Source organism: Siniperca chuatsi, linkage group LG10 (genome assembly GCF_020085105.1).
Source record: "Siniperca chuatsi isolate FFG_IHB_CAS linkage group LG10, ASM2008510v1, whole genome shotgun sequence".
NCBI classification, from domain to species: Eukaryota; Metazoa; Chordata; class Actinopteri; order Centrarchiformes; family Sinipercidae; genus Siniperca; species Siniperca chuatsi.
This window is the reverse complement of record NC_058051.1, coordinates 17632762-17656276: the sequence shown is the minus strand read 5'-3', so window position 1 is coordinate 17656276 and position 23515 is coordinate 17632762. Positions and strand designations below refer to the sequence as shown.

General features: G+C 40.2%; 1 protein-coding gene across 11 annotated transcripts in view; it reads left to right on the top strand.

Annotated features, from left to right (window-relative positions):
- The window catches only part of LOC122882395 (neuron navigator 1-like), a 106237-nt gene that overhangs the window by 8443 nt on the left and 74279 nt on the right, over positions 1 to 23515 (top strand). For 10 of the 11 annotated variants that reach the window (XM_044209711.1, XM_044209721.1, XM_044209720.1 and 7 more), the window contains exons 2-4: positions 11703 to 11888; positions 16050 to 16945; positions 18121 to 18215. In XM_044209711.1, coding sequence (XP_044065646.1) covers positions 16056 to 16945; positions 18121 to 18215 — 985 coding nt within the window. In that variant the 5' untranslated portion in view covers positions 11703 to 11888; positions 16050 to 16055. Of the gene's footprint in view, positions 1 to 10418; positions 10506 to 11702; positions 11889 to 16049; positions 16946 to 18120; positions 18216 to 23515 lie in introns of those variants that run through there. The other variant, XM_044209712.1, reaches the window with a different exon arrangement.

The following is a 23515-nucleotide window of genomic DNA, read 5'->3' as shown; positions in this document are numbered from 1 at the left end:
CGGCAGAGAGCAATTTAAAAAAAAAAAAAAAACATTCCTGCAGTGAATAGTTTCTTTGTTGTTCCAGGCTAAATATTCTCTGTTTGAACTGAAATATATGATAGTATATTTTTGCACGTAGGTGGGCGCATTCATGTATGCATGTGCATGTGTACAGTACCCTCCCACCTCCGAAAAATAGGGCTCCCCTGAAAGCCACAGTGTAATTTGAGCGCTGACTACACCGACAGGAAAGCCAGTGCAAATTCAAGATTGAGAAGTAAAAATAATAAGAAATAAGAAATGTAAAACAAGTTATCGAAACAAAAATATTCAGGTCAAGTAATCAAAGATGGGTTTATTATACATATTATAACAGTCACACACAAATTGGCAAGTCCCACACATTCAATCTACATACAGTTAAGGTGAACATTATTCCACTTCAGGCACAGCCAAAACCACTGTAACTGGTTGATATGCATGCACACAAATCTTGATGAAATGTTTCGTATGCTGTGTAATGCCTCGGCAGCCTCAGCTTCTCAAAACATGTTGAGGCTGTCGGAAGTGTGGTATCTACTATTTCCACCTTCATCCCTGTGGCTGGCACCTCCCATCCTATCTAGAACTTTATGAGACTCTTTAGCTCAGCTGGAGGCGCTGTGTTAAAAAAGCAGCTGATCAGACAACACAGAATCTACTAAAAAGGCTTCATGCTGCAGTAGCTTAAAAAATATCACATTAACAAAACTCCTTCCAACCATTTTCAATAAATGTTTTCAAGTAGCCAGATACTCGACACACATCCGTGACATCGGACTCGTCTTTGTCTTGGATTTTGTAGCTCTCAAAGATGACAGTTATAGATGATGGCCATATGATGCAATCCAAGATAATCTGAAATCACATGTAACTCCAGCTGTATTCAAAATAATCTATGATCCTCTTAGTATTTGGTATTGGTGCAATTTACAGTGCAAAGCGAATGAATCTGAACTCCTTGACTATTAGTGTTTATGGACTATTTTGTATTTAAAACAATAAACTTAAATTTTAAAGTTCTTGTGAAGGAAAAGTAAATAGGCCAATCATACTGTACATATCATCAAAGTTAATCTAATAGCACTATTTTGTTGTTTTGTACATTTTGGAATTTAGTGGGCGCTATAACAAATCAGCGAGCATGCCTTCCACATGTAGTTAATCAGCAAACATTTTGGTGCTCATTTTGTCCTTTCTCACACTTGATATTTCATGAGAACAATAATCAAAATTCAAAGGAACCTTTTCTGAATAAGGGCCAGTTGTTTGCAGCATTGGACCACTGTTAGATGTGCCTGTGCTGCTGTACCTGAGGTGTGACTTGTGCTTCTGATTCCCTGGGAAACAGAATTGGGATTACATCTCTTCTGTGAATGAGAAGTGCCCATAGCTCTGTGTCTTTTAAGCCTTTTTCGAAATTGATTGATTTGACTTGTTCGCTCAATAACCTGCAATACAGAAGACATGGCACAATGTACAAAAAATAATTCATTGGAAGTCTTCTCTCTGTTGCCTTAAAATGGAAGTTAATGTAGTGGAAGTTTATTAGCATAGCCAGATGTTTTGAGTGTGTTCTTTGCCCTTACCACAATTGTAGATCTTCATAAACAACTATTAAATGTCTTCATACAGTATGTACATTATTTCACAATGCCAAAAAATAGTCTGAGACACAACCAAGTGATGTTACTCAGATAGTTTAAAAGCCACTCAGGCTTCAGATGATTGGAAGTTGAATGATAGAGATTTATTGTTGGATTCTGTTGCGGATGCCAGTGAAGAGGGACTTCTAATGGTTGTGGCAACAGGGTGGAAATTGTCAACAATTTTTTTTGTTGTTGTTGTAGCGGTTCTGCTTATTGATCAGACTCAACTCAACATAGTAACAACATGGCCTTTGCAATAAATTGTTGAAATGGCTGGCAGCAAAAAAGTGGCTTTTTACTGTGTAAAACACTTTGGTCAACTGTGGGTTGTTTTTAGACTGTGCTATATAAATAAACTGACTTGACTTGACCTTTTCTGAGCCATTATCAAGACTGTTTGAAAGACTTATGTCTTATGTCTTTAAATAAAAGTATAACAAAATAAGGATATGGGAAATGCTCTTTGGAATACTCATTAAAGACATTATACTGTATGTTATTTAATGACAGGGAATTCAGTCTGTTCAGCACTAGCGTGGAGAGATTAACATGAGTTGAGAAGCTAAAGTAAAGTAAATAGAAACACTTTGACATTACAGCATGCAAGAGAAGCTTTTCAGACAGCCATTTCCTGTTGGTGGCATTTGGTGCTGGCAGGTCCCACAACAGGCAGAGCTGATAGATGGAGTCAAATTCTTTTAATTCTGTGTCTCCATCAAGCTGGAATAAAACAAAATGGAAAGGATGTTTTATTCATGCAGCTTGCATAGAATAAATTACATTGGTTGCAGTTTTATGATGCGGAGGTCAGTGCATTAAGTGACAGATAGCCTTTTAGTAGAAAATATATGCCTCTATTTTTCATGTTGTGTTTTGACCTTAGTTAAACTCAGTGCTCACCATTTTCACAGCGTCACAGATGTCGAGGTCAGGGCAGTCTTGTATTGTCACAAGAGTAGTCTCCAACGAACCTCCGAAGAGAATGTGAATAATAGCTAGGCTAAGTCCAGGGAAATTCAGGCTGCGCTGCAAGAAGGAATAGCCAATCGTCCGGCCTGCGATGGTGAACATGTTATTGTCAAGCAGTTCATCTGAAACTGAGGGGACGAGGTGATCAGGCTCACCCTCGAAGATTTTGGTGATGGCCGCACTTCTTGCATCAGTGATAGGTTGAGGATTAAGAGAAGATTTAGATCACAAGGTTAATGACTAAATAGAAATTTATTTTAGAGAATGAAGAAAAATTACCTTTGAGCAGAGTATAGTCAGTATAAGCTATATAAATTGGTGAATGTAGATTTTGATACAGAACTCTGTTTTTGTTGAATTAGACTCATCTTACCTGTTATATGAAAAGCTGTTAGTGATTGTTGTTACCATAATCATTATTATAAATTTCAGACCATATAAATGGTCCATCTATCATCTGTTCTTTCAATTATTTGATTAATCAAGATTTAGTTTTTTCAGTTTACATTCATGTATCAAAAGTAGACCTCCACCTCAAGATGAAACCTTTTGATGCCCATAAAAAATGGAAAAATGAAATTTTGATCCATGTTTTTGTTTTTCTGTTTTCCACATTAAATGAAATAATTGAATGAGCAGATGATAGTCGGACAATTAACCTTTACGTGTCTTATAAAGTAATGAATAACTGTACTTAACATTGATCATTTTCCTTAATTGCTGTACTTGCAGTTTTCGCTTTTACATTACAGCATGAACTGGTTGCAGTTTAGTAATCTCTATAATGACAAAGATTTTCCTTTTTGAGGTTTTTAATAAATATGGGCCTACAGTATTACATTTTGCAATGCTCCATTTACCACTTTGGATTGTGTGCGCTACTTGTAATTTTTCTATATTATTTGTAGTGTAACTTGAAGAATGGCTAAGACAAGGCAAATATTTCAATAGAAAATATGATGGGGAAAGAATGTAACACAAGTTGCAACCTATTTTATAGATCAATAATAACAATGTGGTCAATGAAAATTGAATAATAATGCCTTAAATAGCATGTGAACTTCAACCTTGCTAATCTGCACCAATATCACCTGTCTTTGATAAATCTTTATATTTGGCGTGTATGCTTACATTAATACAATGTCGGTTAGGTTATCATGGGTGATTAAGGCTGCAACTAACAATTATTTTCATGATTGATTGATGATGAATTTCTTGATTAATTGTTTGCTATAAAACATCAGAAAATAGAGAGAAATGCAGAACACAAATTTCTTAAAACCCAAAGATGTTATGTAACGTAACGTACCGTAAGACATTGAAAAGCAGCAGATTCTCATATCATCACACCATCAACTGGTTGGTATTTGTTCTTGATAAAGGACATAATAAATATAATCGATTATCAAATTAGTTGGATCAAGATCTACTGTTTCATAGTCGGAAGTTAGTATTACTTTCATTCAGTTGTCTGTAGTCTCATGACTTTTAAACAGTGTGAATCAACATTGTTGTCTTGTGTGTATGTTGTTGGTGTGTCTAACCTAAGTTTGTATGGAATCCACTTGACATCATGTGGCTGTCGACCCCACTTCCTGTTGCAACATCACCTGTGAAGAAACACACATTCTTTACGTAAATCACTTAACTGCACAATGTGGAGGTTTTGCTACTAGTTAAAGTAGTACTATTTAATTTACCAGTGACTACCTTTAAGTTTACTTTGAAGTGGCGACGCCCACTGAACATTGTCTCTCTTGTAGAACGTGACTAAAGCTCGGTCTTGCTCCTCCTTGTATTGTCTGATGTCCACAATAGATAGAGCGTTTGCATCTCTGTGGCTGTGGAGAAGGTCTTGTGAAAATAGCCAACCAGCTTGTTTTGGATCTGACAGTGTTCTCCATTCTGAGAAAGAACCAAAAAGAGCAAAACATGAAAATGAAATATGAACTATTTGAAATGTACGGTGTACACAAAAAATTAGATTAAAGAAACGTACCGTTTGTGGAAACAAGTCTGGAAACATGTCAGATTGCAGGGCTGCTGTTTTAGAGGTATGCTGCATTGCAGTTTTTTCTTGCAAGTGACCCTCAAGGCAGGAAGGAAAAGAAAGTCATGTTTACTGCTCCTTAACTTTTAACCTATCTGGATCTGACTATTAGCTAGCAAATTAGCTTTTCTGTCTACAGTATGTTGTTTTTGACTTTTTGACTTTGGAAAATGGAAGAATTTGCTTTTAACTAAACGTTGGGTTGATTATATAGACATATATACTGTTTCCCTTACAATTCTAAACTTTTAAAAGTAGATTCTTTCAATTTGTAAAAGTTTTTCTCAGTAAAATCTAGTGTTATGTAATGTAGGATGGATTAATGTCCATTGAGATGAAACCTGCAAGGATTAGGACAGAGTATATTATAGTTTATTAACAGGGTGAACTGAAAAATAATCTCAAATAGTAAAGAAAAAAAGTGAGACTTTAGCCACAGACTTAGTCTGATTTCCAGTTTATTATAGGAAAATGTCTTTAGACCAGACCCACTGTGAAATAATGTCTACTAGAAGAGGTTGTTTTTAGGTCTATTGCTAGACATATTCAGTAATGCATAGTGGTCTTCAGTAAACTGCTATGTAGTTATTTTGATTACCTGACTCAATAATTAGAATATAGTAAAGTTCATCTTAAAAAAGGACAATTTACACTGTTCCTTTAGCTTTACATTTTACTCTTCTGTTCTTATGTTAGAGAGAAATCTATCAGTAAGAAAAATTCATGCAGGACCTGGAGAATAACATGGAAAAAGATAGAACAAGTACCGGTTAGAAGGAGGTTGCAGCTGTGCTTACCTGTGAAGATCTGTGACAGTCTCCTCTCTGTTTCCTGTGTTTGCTGTCAGTGCTGTTATTGAGTCTGGGTGGGAATTTCTTCTCCCAGTAGTATAAGCTGGTGTAACTTGTCAGTACAGGTACTGTAAAAGCAGAAAGAGTCTAGCTTAGCTTAAGGCAGCTACATTTTTAAAGGGCATATTTTAAAGGTGACAACAGATTCTGCTTGCATAATACTAACAGGTCACAACTAGGACTGGGTCAAATGGTTGAAATCAATATTACAAAATGAATCAGAATATGTCTCCAATATTGCTTCCATTATTTAATCATATCACAATTTATTTGTCACCCTGCGCTAGTCACAACACCTATTCATGCATGGAAGACACTATTTACAAGAGGTTATACTGAATATCCAATCAAAGACTATGCTGAACCAAAAAGAACGACCAGATGGCTTTGTATTTGGTGACGTGTTGAATGTCACGTTGCTGATGTGACCCGATTTGCATAACTGGTGGGAAATGCATAGATTCACACAAATATAGCCATAGTAAATGTGCCACTTTTAGTGTTTTACCACAATCCACAATACAGATGAATATAGTGATAATGATATACTGTAGTAATTAAACAAGACTAAGAATCTACAGTGGCTTGCAAAAGTATTCATACCCCTGGAACTTTTTTACATATTGTCACGTCACAACCACAAATTTAAATACATTTTCTTAGCATCACAACACAAAATGGCACACAAGTGTGAAGTGGAAGGAAATATTTAACAAGATTTCCAAATTTTTAAAAAATAAAAAACTTAAAAGTGCAGCGTGCAAAAGTATTCAGCCCCCTTTTTCTTGCATGCAACCAATTGCTTTTAGAAGTTGCCTGATAATTTTGGAAAGATTGAATGTTGACCTAATGACTAAAAAGAGTCCACCTGTGTGTAATCTTGTCTCAGTATAAATGCAGCTGTGCTGTGAAGGCCACAGAAGTTTGTTAAGACGAGTGTTGGGGAGCAAACCACAAAATGAAGTCAAAGGAGCACACCAGACAGGTCAGAGAAAAAGCTGTGGTGAAGTTTAAAGCGGGGCTTGGATATAAAAAGATTTCCCAAGCGTTCAACATCTCAAGGAGCACTGTTCAATCCATCATCCGGAAATGGAAAGAGTATGGCAAAACTGCAAACCTACCCAGTCATGGCCGTCCACCAAAACTTACAGAACGAACAAGAAGAGCTCTCATCGGAGATGTAGCCAGGAGGCCCATGGTGACTCTAGAAGAGCTGCAGAAATCCACAGCTCAGGTGGGGGAATCTGTTCACAGGATAACTATTAGTCGTGCACTACACAATTCTGGTCTTTATGGAAGAGTGGCAAGAAGAAATCTTGGAAGAAAACCTGTTGGAGTTCACCTTCCAGCAGGACAACGATCCTAAACATAAAGCCAAAGCGACAATGGAATGGTTTAAAGCAAAACATATTCATGTGTTAGAATGGCCCAGTCAAAGTCCGGACCTAAATCCAATTGAGAATCTGTGGCAAGATCTGAAAACTGCAGTTCACAAACTCAAATCTCAAAGTCTCAATCAAATCTGACAGAGCTTGAACTGTTTTGCCAGGAAGAATGGGCAAAATTTTCAGTCTGTAGGTGTGCAAAGCTGGTGGAGACATACCCCAAAAGACTTGAAGCTGTAATTGCAGCAAAAGGTGGTTCCACAAAGTATTGACTTAGGGGGGCTGAATACTTTGGCACGCTGCACTTTTCAGTTTTTTTTTTTTGTTTCAGGGGATCACCAAAGTCAGTAGGATCCATTCTCTGGGGATCATGAATGTCTCTACAAAATGTCATGGCAGTCCATCCAATAGGTGTATTTTAGTGTGGACCATTTTGTATGCCTGCCTTCAGTGCTCTATGTATCCCAAGTGGTCTGCCAAGACTGTGGATTTGATGAAAACAAATTTCTGAGTAATGAAAGTGTACATTGTGAGGGTGTATATTATCAGAATTCATTAGAAAGTATCTGAAAAACACCCACAGATGAGAATGACCTGTGCTACTACCATTCAGCTAAATCAAATTAAATGCAATTAACATAAGATAATAATAATAATTAATGTTATTGCTTGTAGTAGTTGTACATCTGATCCCTGTTCTTCTATGTGTCTGTCTATCTGTGGCATTTTGAACGGGTACCTGTCAAGGGTGTCTCTCAATCAGTTTAAACTTGTATAGGCTCCTGTGGCCCTCAAACAATGAGCAGGAATGAAGGGACAAATAAATTTGTGTCACTGGTTCCTCCCAATACAATTAACATCCTTTACGGCCTTGTGATATGCAACCTTTCTAATGTGAAATCTGTTCAGTCTTATATTTGACTGGCCTCATCTCAAACTGGTACACCCTCGTGTAAGATGAGGCACTCTGATGCCATCTAGTGAAGTCACATGAGGTACAGTCATACATAGAGAAAGTGCATTTTGGAATGAGCAGTGTGGTAATTAGATACAAACTTTCACCGGAATCTGGTAACTTCTTCTAAGCTACATTAACCTGTTATGTTTTTCTGTTTGTTCTTGATCAGTCCTTCTTCTTCGTCTTTTGTGTGTGTGTGGGGGGGGGGGTGTTCTTCCTTTAATTTACTCATCTCAGTGACACTACACATCTGTGGCCCCATGTTTCAGACAGCCAACATGCTAGAGTACCCCCACCCTTCCACCACCCCCGCATCCCTCCAGATGCCCCTGGGGGTGACAGTGACACAAGTGTCCCATTGTCACAACAGCGTCTGTCAGGGTCCGTCTCAGGGGGGAGGACATGCCTTGGGGAACATCACAAAATTAGCTATGACATTAACCCCACCACCCCATAACACACACACACACACAAACACACACTCTTCACAGACACTTGCACGCTCCTACCCATAATCCCTCTGTTACATGTCACTTCCTGTTTCATGAGCCACTGAGACAAAGCAACAGATCATGTGAGTGTTTTGTGCTTGTGGCTGACTTTGGAATGTTATTCCACATTTTAATCCCCTGTGGGGAGCTGAAAAAACAGAGAAGCGGTCTTGACATTAATGTGAGTATTTGGAGGTGAGCAATTAAGTGATTGTGGTCTACAGCATGAAGGGCATACTTACTGTATGTGCATGTGTGTGGGAAAAAGATGGAGGGGGTGTATGTGCACAGTGTGCATGTGTTCTGAGTATGTGCGGGAGGGGCTATGTGCTGTGTTCTAATAGCATTTATCAATTTATCATAGTTGGATGATCAGTTGATGAATTTATTTGGATACTGCAGTTTGAGGGGACACATTTTCCATTATTTATTTATCTCTTCAGCAGAGACTTGCAGACCAAGCCAAGTGTTAGCAGTCTGTGATCTGATCAATATGTGATCAGCCAGAGAGCTCTCAGGCTGTACTTTACTGCAAAATCAAGACTATAAAGAGCCTTACGGGCGGTTCAGTCTAATGACTGATTAAACACACATACCATAAGAGAAAAACAAGTTGACATTCTCAGAAATAACCCTTTAAACAGTAATTGAAGCTGCTGAAGTACACTGTAAAAAGAGCACATTACAGACATGTTTTATAGGTCTGATCCTGTTGTGTATCACAATCTTCATTAAATATTCAGCACTGTCCCTTATGTCAATGTGTCAAACTGTAAGCCAGCACAGCAGAAATATGAGAAGAGAGAATAGACAGAAATAAAGAGAGAGAGAATAAGAGACTGAGGCACACAGAAAGACAGAAAGTGGCTGGGGAGAGAACAGAGATTGAAAAGCAAAGTCACCAGGTTCTTTTCGATCAATCTCAAAACAAACCCATTGTGAATAAATACAGGGAAATCTGTTGTCCAGTAGTCAAAATAGCTAATGAAAAACTTCTTTGGAGCTTTTCAAGTGGTTACTATGAATGATGAATTCACAGTTTCACACCTCCGTCTGTGAGACACCCTGATGTTGCACACAGCAACACTGAAGATCCCAGCAGTGTGTCTCACTGCAGTTATATTTAAACAACATTTTCTTCTATTTGTAAACTGGATCTGATGTTTTGAGTGGACTGGCTACATGTGATGACATTTTTACAGTCTGTGGTTTATGTGGATGGATAGACAGGCGAAGCTGAGTTCAAGGTCAGATCTTGGATGTATATCATTACTCTGTATTTTTCAGCTGGGAACAGACGTCAGTAGAGGATTTACTCTGTACATGTGGATTTCTCCATCGCTCCCTCCTGGTTCCAGCCTCTCCCCTCTTTTGTATCTCCCTTATTTCTCTTTCTTACTCTGTCTCTTCCTCTTTCATTAGAGGTGTGGGACAAATTAGAGGAGTAATGGATGGGCCGTTCCTCCTTCAGGATGCTTGTTCATGCAGGCATGTGCACTGAGTACGGACACAGATATAGACATCAGACGTATGTGTGTAATTGTGTGTGTTTCTGAACATTGTTATTTGTCGTCAGTTGATCTTTAGCATACCGTCTTTTTTCATCCTACTTTTCCTGACCACCAATTAGACTTTGAAAGCCGGATGATAGGTTTGGGCTTTTCACATTTGTGGCTACATCAGCTTAATTACCATGTATTACTCACACTATACAGATGGCCATATGTGAGTATACTACACACACACACACACACACACAAACCACCATCCAGCTAATGGGCCAGCCTGTCTCTGCCTTTGCTGGGCTTATATTTCACCTCAGAGAGGGAGGGAGCACAGCCAACAGGTCCATTACAGAGAGAAAGAGAGACAGATAGGGATTGTGATGAGGGGAGGAAAAAAATATAGAGAGGGGCGGGGATACGGCTGCAGGCGTACTGCGGCAGCAGCAGAGCGGCATGACGTGATAGTGGAGTGGAACCACACACACACACATACAAATACACATGCTTGCAGCTCAGAGGCTTGCCAGGCAAAAGTAGACAGAAGCAGGGACTGAGCCTGACACAACAGCAGCATACAGATTGGAGGCAAACTCACTTGCTGCTTTGTATCCTGATGCTTGCAAAGGGTGAGTGTAGCCTTGTGTTTTAATTGGTTATTATTTTATATTTCTGTTTATGCATTTGTTACTTTGACTGTTGTTGTGCATCTCTCCTTGTTTGTTTGTGTGAATCTGTGTTCTCTCATTTGTGTAAATGTAACTACGAATGGACGTTTCTGTGATCCGTTAAATACAAACACTCAATATTTTAAAGGATGACCATGTTCACAGTGATATCACAATCAGCAGCGTAAGGGTGGGATGGCAGTATAGTGGAAGAGAGAGGTTAACAGAAAGAAAGGCAGAGCTTAAGTGGGATGAAAAGAGGGGGAGAGGGGATGATAGAGGTGGGGGTATACCGTAACCAGGGGTGACATGATGTGATCGGCCTGAGTCAGCATTATAGGGGCTGTATGACTCGGTGCAGCATGCATAGCATATATACTGTAGTGTGTGTCCATCTGAGAAAGATCAGTTGAGAGTGTTGGAGAAGAGTTAAGAAGGGAGGTAAACTGCATGTGCACACATGGTGATGTTTATGTGGTTGGTAGTCTGATTATGCTCTGTCCTGTTTAGTTTGTGTGGGTGCTTGTGTTTGTCTGTACTTGCTTCTGTGATGAGTGCATCGGGAGTGGACGTGTGTGGTAGACACACATCTTTTTCCCAGGTTTTGAGTGATTCACACTTTCTGTAGAAATCATGTGATACTTCTCAACCAGTGACGTCTCCATGTGGCTGTACTATGCTGCATTGAAAACCTTGTAACACTAACCTTTGGTCATTTTTATGTTTTCACTTCAGTTAAGTAGTTATCCTCAGTGAATGAAACACTTGCCTAATCCCTTGTGTGACATCATAAATACATTGTGATGAAGTTAACACCAAAACAGTTTTTACTGTGTTGCTGTGCAGTTGACAGTCTGGAGATACAAGGTTTTTAGATTACTTAAATGCTATGTTGTGGCATTTTTGAGCATGACAGAATATGTGTCATTGCGCGTCACTGTAGGCTAAGTACATTTCCATTTGAGTTACTGACTCATGATAACATAAACAGCAAGTTCGTTGTTTAAACAGACATTTTGTGTGTGTGTGTGTGTGAAATGACATTGTTCTGCCAAAAGATGAGAACACAGATTTCATCAAAGAAAGTGACTTTGAAAATGAGTCACCTGGGTACGGGGGCCCCTGATTGGCTGAAAATGTCGTTCCTGTTTGTCACAGCTTCCTGTCTCGGCGAATGGCGAGGCGCTGTTGACCAATGGGAGGGCAGTGGTGAGGATGCAACAGTGATCCAGGAAAAAACAGCCCATTGTTTCTGGGACGTCGGAGAAGTGTGACACCCCCCCATTGCTGGCTCTGGCTGCTCGGCTTAGCAGCACACTGAAGGACCCAAAACCCCATTGTCAGGTAAGCCACTCATGAGACAGCAGATCTGGCACATGACATTTCATAACAGTTTTTGAGCTTCAGATGTTGTTATTTTTATTCTTGTTGTCAGTTTCTTCTAAGAAAAGTGTGCCTTTCCAGGAATCTTAACAGCACATATTATAGTGTCTTTGCTCCACTATGTGTCACTAGCATATTGTAAGATGATTTATGACAGCACATTATTGCTGTTGGTTTGTTGTTGTCATTATAGAGGTAATTACATTCATTATTGTAGACTTTCCAGACTGGGTGACACACACAAACACACAGGCACTGCTAATGTCCTTCAGTTCACAGACAGAGAGGTCTCAGTTATTGATTTTGTAATGAGTCAGAGGGTTTTCATCACAAGGGTGAGGGTGCGTGCGTATGTGTGAGAGAGAGAAGGGGTATGCATGTTTCTTTAATCTGAGGTACAGTAACTCAGTTCAGGCTGTGTGTCACGGGACAGAGGAGCTAGAATGGTGTAATATGATTATGAAGTTAGAAGCTAACATCTAATGCTGGCTGCCACGCTAGCCTTCTTTTTCTCTCTGTAATCACCTCATGTAGTTCACCTCCTGACTATGTGGAAATAGATTAGACAGAATAGAAGATCAGTGAAGAAATTAGAGTCCCTGCTGCTGCTGCTGTTGCACACAATATCCAGCAGATGTCAGCACCACCCTTGCAGAATAACTGAGAGGACTAGTCAAATGCTCTATAGTAGCATTCTTCCACACATTTGAAGACAAAAGTCATGATGTTCTCCAAAACTGCACTTACTTTTTACTTCTTCTGAAGTATTGTCTGTATCTATGAATGTCACAGAAACACTAATGCATGTTATATAATTAGCCAAGAGGCTCACATCTGTAGAATTTAACAAATGGCTACTGCAAATTGATTAGTCGTTTGATTAATTGACAACAATTTTGATAATTGATTAATCGCTTAGCTTATTTATCAAGCAAAAATGCCAGAAAATCTCTGGTGTCAACTTCTAGAAATGCTGCTTTTCTCTTTTATATATATATCCCTTTAAATGTAATGTATTTGGGTTTTGGACTGTTGGTTAATTAAAAGAATCAATTTGAAGACATCACCTTGGGCTATGGGAAACTGAGTGGAATTTTTCACTATTTCATGATGTTTTTATGGACTACCATTTAAAAAAAATATACATATACACACACACACACACACACACATATATATATATATAATACAGAATCAATATAATTGTTAGTTGCAGGCCTAACTACTAACCCATTTTTCCACACATTTTTGCAATAGGACCAGGCTCAAACCATAAAACCCCCAGCCTAAACCAAACCAGAAATTTGATTTCTTGCACATTTGTTCTACCTGTAGATTTTTAAAATTATTTTAAAGACACTTTCTATATTTAAACTAATTTCTGTAGCCAGACAAGTCACAAGCAGTTGGACCTACCGTGCAAACGTCAACAAACCAACAATCTAACTATTGTAAATGCACTTATGTAACAGAATGATCTTGTCTTTGAAGCCTGTATGGAGTCTGAACACATGACACAGAGAACATATGCAACACGCTTGTGCTGTACAACAATGCCTTACGTGTGAGGGAATCAGACCTAAAATTGATTTGTCAGTTTGTCACCCGCTTACAGCTGCTGGTTTCAATCAACAGAAAAGTCTCATTGTTTCTTTTTTTCTCTGATTTCTTTCTACGTATATATACACAGACAGCCCCACCACCAGCTGCGCCTCGGTATGTCCTTACGTGGGCTGCAGTAGTGCTGGTCTGACCCCGTAGTATCCCCAAGGAACAGCTAATTTCCATACAGATAGACAGAGCCAGACCGCACCTGTGCTCTTGGAAATCCTAGCAGGAATTGTATCAGACAGACTAAAATTCTGATGCTTATTAGTGACTTGGTCTCCCAAGAGAAAGAGCGAGAGAAGAAGAGACAGAGAGAAACAGAGGTGGGGGATATGGGAAAGAGGAGGAGGAGGAGGAATTTAGGGAGAGAAATAAGGGGAAACCAGGATGGATGATCACATCTGTCTCTGTTTACCTACTGCTGCTGTCTGCTACTGTGGAGGCCTTCATTAGCATTGAGTCAGCGATGATAGAGCACCAGTCCTTGGCAAAATACCCAAGTCTCCATTTTCTTTGTCAGTATGTCTGATATTATAAGTAAGTGAAAGAAAGGTCTCCTACAGAGAAGCTAACCTTTCCTTTATTAGAAACTAAAAGGTTATTTTTGGGTATGTTTTGAGTTTTTGAGCTGAAGCAGTCAACCTCTTTTAGCTGCAGGGATTCTGAAAATGACAGACCTTTTACTGAGACTGCTGAGAAAATGTGTGTGTGTGTGTGTGTGTGTGTGTGTGTGTGTGTGTGTGTGTGTGTGTGTGTGTGTTTTGTGTGATCCACATTACACTGTGTGCAATACTGCGATTAAATGCGCTGTCAAATAATCCAACATTTCATCCTCGTGACTTTAACGGCTTAATTTGATACATCTCTGCTTTGCTAAAGACAGCTTCTGTCTTCTGGCAGCAAAAGTTCTGCTATTTAAGAAAGGGCAAGTCGAGTTAAGTGTTAAATCTGTGTATTTGTGAGTGTGTGTATAATTATAATAATACAATCTATTTGTACTGCACTGTTCCAAAGCAAGTAAAATTGAAATGTACAATATGTGTATGTATATGTATATATTTTTATATCTGTGTTGAATGTGAGAGCAGAGCAGCTGTTGAGCTTCTCCTGTACATCTGGACAGCAACAGCAACATGATTTCACTGTTATGTTAAGTGAGAAAAAAAAGTCTAGCTGAAGCATTTTTCACAGTTAAAATCTCAAGACTGTTTTCTATTTATAGACAGACTGATGAGCAAAATAAAAAAAGATATATAATCAGGCATTTTCACAGACTGGGCAATAGTTTGATATTGTTCATTGCATATACATACAATTATAATTTTTTTTAAATTCTTTATGTCGTATTCAAAACAGAATTTAAAAACAATACACATGTACACATACAAAAGGAAAAATTAAGTTCTAAGGGGGAAATACACATTTTTAGTCCCAAGTGAGTCTACTTGACCTCACTCCTCCTCCTATTTAATTCTTTCCCTGTCGTAATCCAAACTCAAAATGCTAAACATTAGGACAGCACAATTATAAATCTTGTGTTGAGGATCATTTATGTGTTGACATGAATACATTAGATTTGATCAAAAGCTGTCATGTGAGATTATTTCATTTTGTGAGGGATAGCAAATTTTATCAGTTTCTCTCAGATGCTGTGGTCCTTCTCGTTCTACTCTCGCCGTTTTCTCCCTTTTCCCCTCCCTCCCTGCCTTTCTTCCAACCTCACAGTCTCCCCTCCTCTTTCCCTCCAGCAGAGCAGCACGAGGTAGTTAAATTATATGACATTACATGAAATGTTTCACTCGACCAACACTCTCTGCGGTTTGTGTAGAACAGAAGGGCACAAAGAATATCAAGCTGACTTTTAGAGTTCTTGTGAGGGCTGTGTGTTTCTGAGAGGGAAGCTGTGATATCTGGAATCAAAGCAAATCAGGTGAGGACGATCCCGTACCTCCTCTGAAGCTGTTACATGTAAGTGAACAGTGTGTTTGGGCAATGATGTGTGTCTGTGGGAGTCTGTGCAAGTGTGTGTATTTGAATTTGTTATGTGGAGAAAATCAGTTATTTGAGAACATAACGCTCTCAAAGCAGCTGGTAGACGTTGCTGTGAGCATGTGTCCGTGCGTGTGTGAAGCTGTCTTTGTGTTTTGAACTCCCAGCAGGCAGATTTGATTGCGCAGACGCTCCATGCCTTGCTGAAAATAAGCTCAACTCGTGGTTTACCATGACTCAGTTTGTCATATGTGCTTGATTCACATGCTCTCATACCATGGATGTTAAACTATCTCTGTATCAAGAACAGCAAATCCTAGTTTATCTGATTAGATTAAACTTTAGATTTGATTTTAACACAGAGTAATTAACCTCAAAATGGATAAAAACTTTTGAATAAACAAGGACGTTTGTGACTGATAGTCTCATGATGTTGCTTTTGATTTAGTTTGAAAGTGGAGCATTAACATCAGTGTTCAACTTGACTCATTATAGGTGTCTCTCTCCCTGTGTTTCTCCATTTAGGTCAGTATGAGTGGGGGAGTCAATGTGAAGTCGGCCCCCGGGGCTCCTCCCTCGTCAGGAATCCCCCTCCCACACAGCCTGTTGCCCTCCTCCCCCAAAGCAGACACCCGCCGCCGGGCCACTGACCTCCCCAGGCCCTCAACTCAGACCCCTAAAGACACACCCACACACACACCCACGCACTCTCCTTCACTTTGCCCACGGAGCTCCAGCATCCCCGGGCCTTCCACCAGGGACCCAACGAGATACCCTGGCCTGAAAAGTCAGCTTTGTAAGCGGATGGGAGCTCTACCTGCTCCCCAGGTGTCTCGCTCTGCCTACAGTAGCCCGTTAACCCAGCGCAGGGTACTGCCACCACACTCCAAAGACACCCTGGATCTGGGAAAACCCGCCCCGCCTCACATCCCGTCACAGTTTCCACATGATGGCAATCGCAACAGAAACACCTTCACCAATAAGAACCAAACATGGGGAACCAGCAACCTGCATCCACCGCTCCAGTTCAGAAGAGGAGACAACTCCAACACTGTATTCCAGGCAGCAAGTGAGGTCATGCCACAAAGAGCGGAAGAGCCTCCAGAAAACCACCCAGCCCAGTCCACCATGTTGAACAGCGGTAACCTCTGCCCCTCTCTCGCTCAGATGAGCTATGAGCACGCCATCAGAGGTCGCAGTGACTCCACCAGCCAATCAGACGAAGAGATGGGGACTCCTGAGGACTGCAGTCCGGCCTCCTCTCCTGATCCCCTATCTCTGCCACCGATCATATTCACTGTGCCAGTAATGTCCAAGGTGGCTGTCGATATGCAGAATCAAAGCCTAGACATGGAGGCTGCGTCCACAGAGACACACACACCCAGAGTCAACATGGCTACTGTTGCTCCCTTCAGCTACAGGTTAGGGTTAGGGTCTGCGCTCACACACACACACACAATTTATCATGACTTCCATCATGAGCCCCCAATTATTGACTCCTATTGTAAAACCATTCTCTTGTCATTATCATATCATCATTCTCTCTTCTCATTGCATTACATTTATTTAGCTGGTGCTTTTATCCAAAGCGACTTATAAATAAGTGCATTTCAACCATGTGGATACAATCCAAAAATTGTAAATACATCAACTTCATCAAATATGCTGAACAGCTTCAAGTGCTACATTTAGAAACAATAAGACATAGAGAAAGAGGTTTGTTTATTTGTTTTTTATGGGCCAAGGTGCAGTCTGAACAGATGAGTTTTCAGTCTGCAATGGAAGATGTGTACAGTTACTGCTGTCCTGATGTCGATGTGGAGCTCGTTCCACCATTGTGGAGCCAGGACAGCATATAGTCGAGATTTTGTTGAGCAGTAGCTGGGCCGCCCTTGTAGTGAGGGAGTCGTAAGCAAGCAAGGGAGTTATAGCACTTTATGATCCCCCCTCTACTGACATACGCACACACACTTTGACTCCCATTCTGGATACTAAAGACCAGCCTAGAGGACTATGTGGCCATTTCAGTCTAATTCCTCTGTATCTTTTCCAGCAATACATGTGTGTGCAAGGATACACACACACTTGGTGTTTTCTGGAGCAGAGCTGATTGTTAAAGTGTCCTCTTGACAGCCTCTGGGCTAACTCAATATATTGTTCTCTCTCTCACACACACAGTCTCTCACAATGTGGGATAAAAACAAGAAATAAGTGAATCTAATTTTTGGTGTTTTAGGTAAATTAATCTATCCATGAAGAATGAATCAGTCAAAGCAGAAAATAATTTTCATTGAATGCACAGTGTACAATACTTTATAAGATAAAGAATTAGACAAATTCAAGACAAGAACTTAAATTCTTAAGCTTGTTTTTACTTTTAGAATGATGAAATTCTTTGCGGTGCTTTGTGCATTATCAGTGATTTTCTGTTTCTTTGATTTGCGTTTTCTGGAAATGAGTGTGACACCGGGGAAAGTCAGTTTTTTCCTACTGCCAGACATAGTAGGTTGTGTGTTTGATTGTAATCAGTGACACTGAAGAGATTGGCATGCACAGTAACAGACATGTGATGGCTGTGTTCATGATGTGTTTACAGGGTGCGAGTGCAAGAGAGCGATTTTTTTTCAGTGGATGAACTGAGTGACTGCTCATCTGGATCCATAGAAGTCTGCTGTGATGACCTAACACCAGGTTAGACACACACACACACACATCCACACACACACACACACACACACACACACACACACACATTATGCAATCAAACATAGATTATATTCACTTGCACATTTTTTCAGAATCAGAAAAAAACACTTTTCCTTTCTCTCTGTCTCCTTTACTGAACAAAACTTGTAGTGTAGTTCTGTGTGCCCAGTTAACGTCAGGGCGCCAAGAGGCCAAGAACACCGAGAACCCTTTTGGCAGGTATGGATGTCTACTTTCGCCATCCAGACGCATTTACTGCAGCCTCATTGTGGAACCTGAATAGACTCAATGAAGACTAAGGGACAAGCATTCTCTATCTAAATGTATGCCTGTCACGCTCCTACTCATCAGGCCTCAAGAGCCATGTTAAGTTAGGTAGTGTAATTTTGTGTGTGTGTGTGTGTGTGTGTGTGTGTGTGTGAGAGAGTGTGTGTGTGTGTGTCTCAGCCCAGGGCTCTGCTGACTACAGTGGTTCCTAGATGAAGAGATGGGCTCAGGATGTTAAGATGAAGGAAGATGGCAAGGGTGATGTGGGTCAATAATGGGATGAAATGGGGCACTTCTCAGCTCGCTGCCAGGTAGTTTTATATGCACATTGATTTCAGCTTCATCCAAGAGCTGTCGAGGAGTTTCAACCCTTCCTCCCCCCACGCTTTCCCTCCATCCCTCTCTCGTTACTCCTTTCCAGCTTCATTGACCTAAAAAGCCACAGTCCCAGTATGACCCCCTCCCTGTCCTTTTGACTAATGGTTTGCTCTGTACCCACAGCTATAGTCTTGCATTGTCGTGGTCAGTCTGAGTCAAGGGATGTGGACGCTTCAGAGATATGACTTTATCAGTGGCATAGTGAATCATTCGTTTTGATGTGATGTCAGCTGGATAGGAGGGGATCAACTGCCTAGCTTTGAAATGTGCATTCTAGAGTTAGTGTGTTTTAAAGTTTAATGGCCAAAATCTCTCGTAGCTCATACACATCTGACAGAATATGTACAGTGTAGTTAGAAAGTATCAGGATAGTTTGACAGTAATCCTGCACATTGGATTTGAAATGAAACAATGACAATGGGTATAAATTGCTGATTTCCAGTTTGAGGGTGTTCCCATCTATATTGGATGAATACTGTATGACTCATAATCCTTTTTATACATGGTCCCCAATGCTAACACGCTAAAGTAAGATGGTGAACATGATAAACATTCTACCTGCTAAACATCAACATGTTAGCATTGTCATTATGAGCATTCTTACATGCTAATATGCTCAGCTAAGTGCTTTGAGCATTTAGCTGTGAATTCCAAGGTTTACCATTTCCCAAAGATCAGACTGCATTTGTTTGTTGAATTGGTTGCGTCATAGATCACTCTGCCTTTTCTCCTGTTGTTTTACATGTTTTTTTAAGGGCTGCCTCTCTGCCTGTCAGCCAGCTATGATTTTAGCATTTGCTTGTCAGTTGCTTGTTAGTTATTCAAATGATAAAGCAATATGAAAACAATGAGATACTAATCTGAAGTCTCAAACATTGCAGTGGTAACATCCCCAGCTCTCTGTTGTTTTCTTTTAAATGTCATAATTTAAATCTGTAAAATCACATAGAATGCAATTGTAAAGGGCCTTGAACCCAGAAACACAACTCCATTGCTGTCACATCACACATGAAATAATTAAATAATACTGGTACCCTGCTTATTTTATTGTTAGTGTTAAATTAAAATGACATTTTAATCCAATTTAATATATGTGGAACTTTACACATTGATTACAATTTACTGTGATACATTTACCTAGGTTTTGGCTTTATTATTTGCTTTTAGTGAAGCAGCTGAGGGAATACAGCTAAAGAAAAATCACCTTTTCTGCCCAAAGACCTTTAGTGTCAGAGAGTCAGCTTGGACAGAAAGAAGGAAGAGGAGATGCAGAGAGAGAAAATGATGATGCAATGTGCATTTAAGAATAGATGGAATCTACTCTGAAATGAGAAAATTGCAACAATTTCTCTCTTCACAGCTGGTAGTGGACCTCGGGTAAAAAAGTTGCCCTGCCTATGGCCCTTGCCAATACAATAAAAATTTGTCCCTATCCTAAAACTTTACTGTTCATAGAAAACATATCATATTCATACATCTATTTTGTTATAATACGTCACAAACAGTTGCCTTGACTTTAAAGTTCTCTATTCTATTGATCTGGCCTGTCTAAAACTGTAGCCACCAGAATAGAGCTGTTTTCAAATAAAACCTTTTAAAAGCTTTTTGGAGGTTTCAACCAGCTGGTTGTGGAAAGCGGGCCTAGGAGCTCATGGTGGACCAGCCCCAGTCTTTAAAGGCCTCTGGCTGTCTTAGGACTATGGTTGTGGCTTTGTAATTGGTCCCTAGCAGGCGTTAGAAAAAGAAATAAAGTGCCTTAGACTCCTCTGAAGCTGCATTTACATGGAGGGTGGGCTGACACCGTAATGACTGTAATTCAGGGAGCAGAGGAAAGGAGGGAAACTGGGAGGAAGGCAAAGTTTGGAGGGAATGAAGAGAGAAAGAGTGAGAGGGGTGAGAGATGAAGGGGAGACCTGATAAGAGGATTTCGTTTTCTGTAAGGAGGAAAGACAACAAACAGAAAATGGAAATGCACACTGATTAAAAGACAGATTGAATGTTGGTTAAATATTTCAAAGCTGAGGGCTCTGGTTGAACACACAACATAAGGCCAAATCATGATTTTTGGTTATGGTTGTCTTTAGTGACTATGATAAAAGAGTAGTTTTCCACAAACTGAATGTTTTCTGTATGCTTACATTCACTTAGATTGACTCAGCTGTAACATAATCAGCGCTTACATCTTCTTTTCGAGACCCTAATGAAGACCTGAATATTTAATGTGACTGTAGCACCATGTGGTCTTTCAATTAGACCACAGACCTCCTGACCTTGTCGCTCTCTGGAGAGGTGTATTTGAGCATGCGTTCCTGTCTGAGTATGTGTGTGTATGTGTGCTGATGTATGCATGTGTGACAGTACACAGATGGTGTTTGAAAGATAAATGTGAGGTGGACTGTGTATCATTTTTCATCATCAGATTTTATCAAGGCAGATCTTTACAGGTGTGTAGTAGAGATCAAAATGAAAGCCGAGTTCGAAGATGGGTGTGGTCTGATCAAGTGTGCATTGGCCCACTTTCATTTTAAGTCGCAGATTACTGTATCCCACTTTCAATCATTCTCATCCACTCCAAGACATTAGGTAAAATTTCACCTTGTGAGTGTGTCATCATGGCAAAATGTGGTCCTAAAGACACCTACTGTAGCGGGGACTACCACAGAGGCTGTTTTGAGTACTTTGGCAGGTGTTTATATGTCTGTCAGTCTGTGGAAAATTTCAACGCGATAGTATCACAACAGTACAAGATGCAGTCACAAAACTTTACAGGTGTGTAGTTGAGCTCAAAATGAAGGCCGAGTTCGGAGATAGGTGTGGTCCGATCCATAAGTTCTGAGTACTCATGTAATAATGACTACTGAGTACTCATGCGTTGGAATGTCAGCATGTTGATGGGCGTCACGGCTGGTGTGATCCCATCGCAAGATGGTCTCTAGTTCAACTTTATGGTCATTTTGGAGGCTGTAGTTTGTGTTGCTGTTGAACTGCATTCATGTGTCTTTTTTAAGTATTTGCCTATTTTACACTCAACACTATTACATACTGTATGTAATTAACAGTGAGTATGCAACTGGAATATACTTAAAAGATGAGTATGTTCATTGAAAAATACAGACCCCACTTTGCTTGTGGTTGTGCCATTCACTTTTAGAATAGCAGAAGTCAGAAAATCTTTAGTAATGAAGGTATGAAATCAGCTTATCAGTTTATAAATGTCATGCTCGCCATCCCTTTAATGCCCCTGGACAGTCTAGTGAATAGCATTTTTATAACGCTGGCTGCATCTACTCTTAGACAGTGCGTAATCCTCTTTGGCCAATCTAATCAGAGAGACATATGCCGAGTTGGCGTTGGAGTGATGAGTGGTTTAGTAGCTTTGAGAAGATGATCAGACATAAGCGTGCATAAGCGTGCTCTCTATGTTTGACCCTAACTTCGACCTGTCAAGAGTTCTGTAGTCCAGTGCCGGGACAGCTGAAGCGGTGGCCCAGTTTTTTTTGTTTGGGTTAGGTGGTGAGTTTGATGGGGAAGACATCACACACAGTGTGGGAAAGTGAGTGTCTTAATCCACACATGAGCAGAACGGCACATATGCACATACATGTGTGAATAAATGAGTAGAAATTCACACATACACACATAGAAGCTCCTCATTCTCCCATTCGTCTCACACTGAGTCGTCCACCCGTTGTGTGGCAGTGCACTAAGACAGTGCTGCCACCTCCTATCTCCTTCTCTACACCCAGGGACATTTCCTTGCAATGTAGGAGACACACAGTAATATCTGAATTAGACAGAGTGAGATATGAAGGAGGAGAGAAAGGAGGGAGAAGGGTGAATTGAGGAATGGGTGAATGAGTGCACACACTCAAGATCCCTGTTGACGTCTGGGGACTCCCAACCCAGGGAGTCGAGTTATGGAGTCGAGTTATGGAGTCAGTCATGTGTGTAACCTTGCTGTGTCTCTGTGGGACCACACACACACCCACGCACACAGGAATGGAGTCGCAAAGATATCTATCTCTCAAATGAATAACCCATGAAGAATCAAGCACATGATTTACAATGAGCACATACTTCTGGGGTGAAGATTCCTGATGTTAATTGATTCATGCATTCACGTTGTCCTCGTTATATAGCTTCATATTTTATATTTGTATTCACATATGCAGATATCTTACTTTAGCAACTGCAATTTGTTTTTGTTTTTTGTTTTTACCGACAAAAGCACAATTACACTAGTGAACACACTCACACATGCTGATGATATCCATCACTGCTGAATGCAAACCACGCTGTAACTTGGCAACCAGCCTCTGCAGCACAGCATTGTGGGATACCCCTGGGAAGTGTGCTGAGAATGTCAACACTGAGGCGTGTGTGAGGGAGCGTCTACAAAGAGTGATACCTTTCAAAACACACACAAATTCCTTTTTTTTTGCATACTTTAATATTCGCCCGGATGGCAGTTGGTGTTTTTCAGCTCTCAGCTGATGTGTGATTCATAATATGTGAAGACGAATGGTGTTTTGTCGGATTAACATTTGTGCCTCCGGAATCAGGATTTAGTATGAGTGATACACTCATACTATTACCATGGATAGCCTTTAAGTGGCTGAATTGCCTAAATGCTTAAGCCA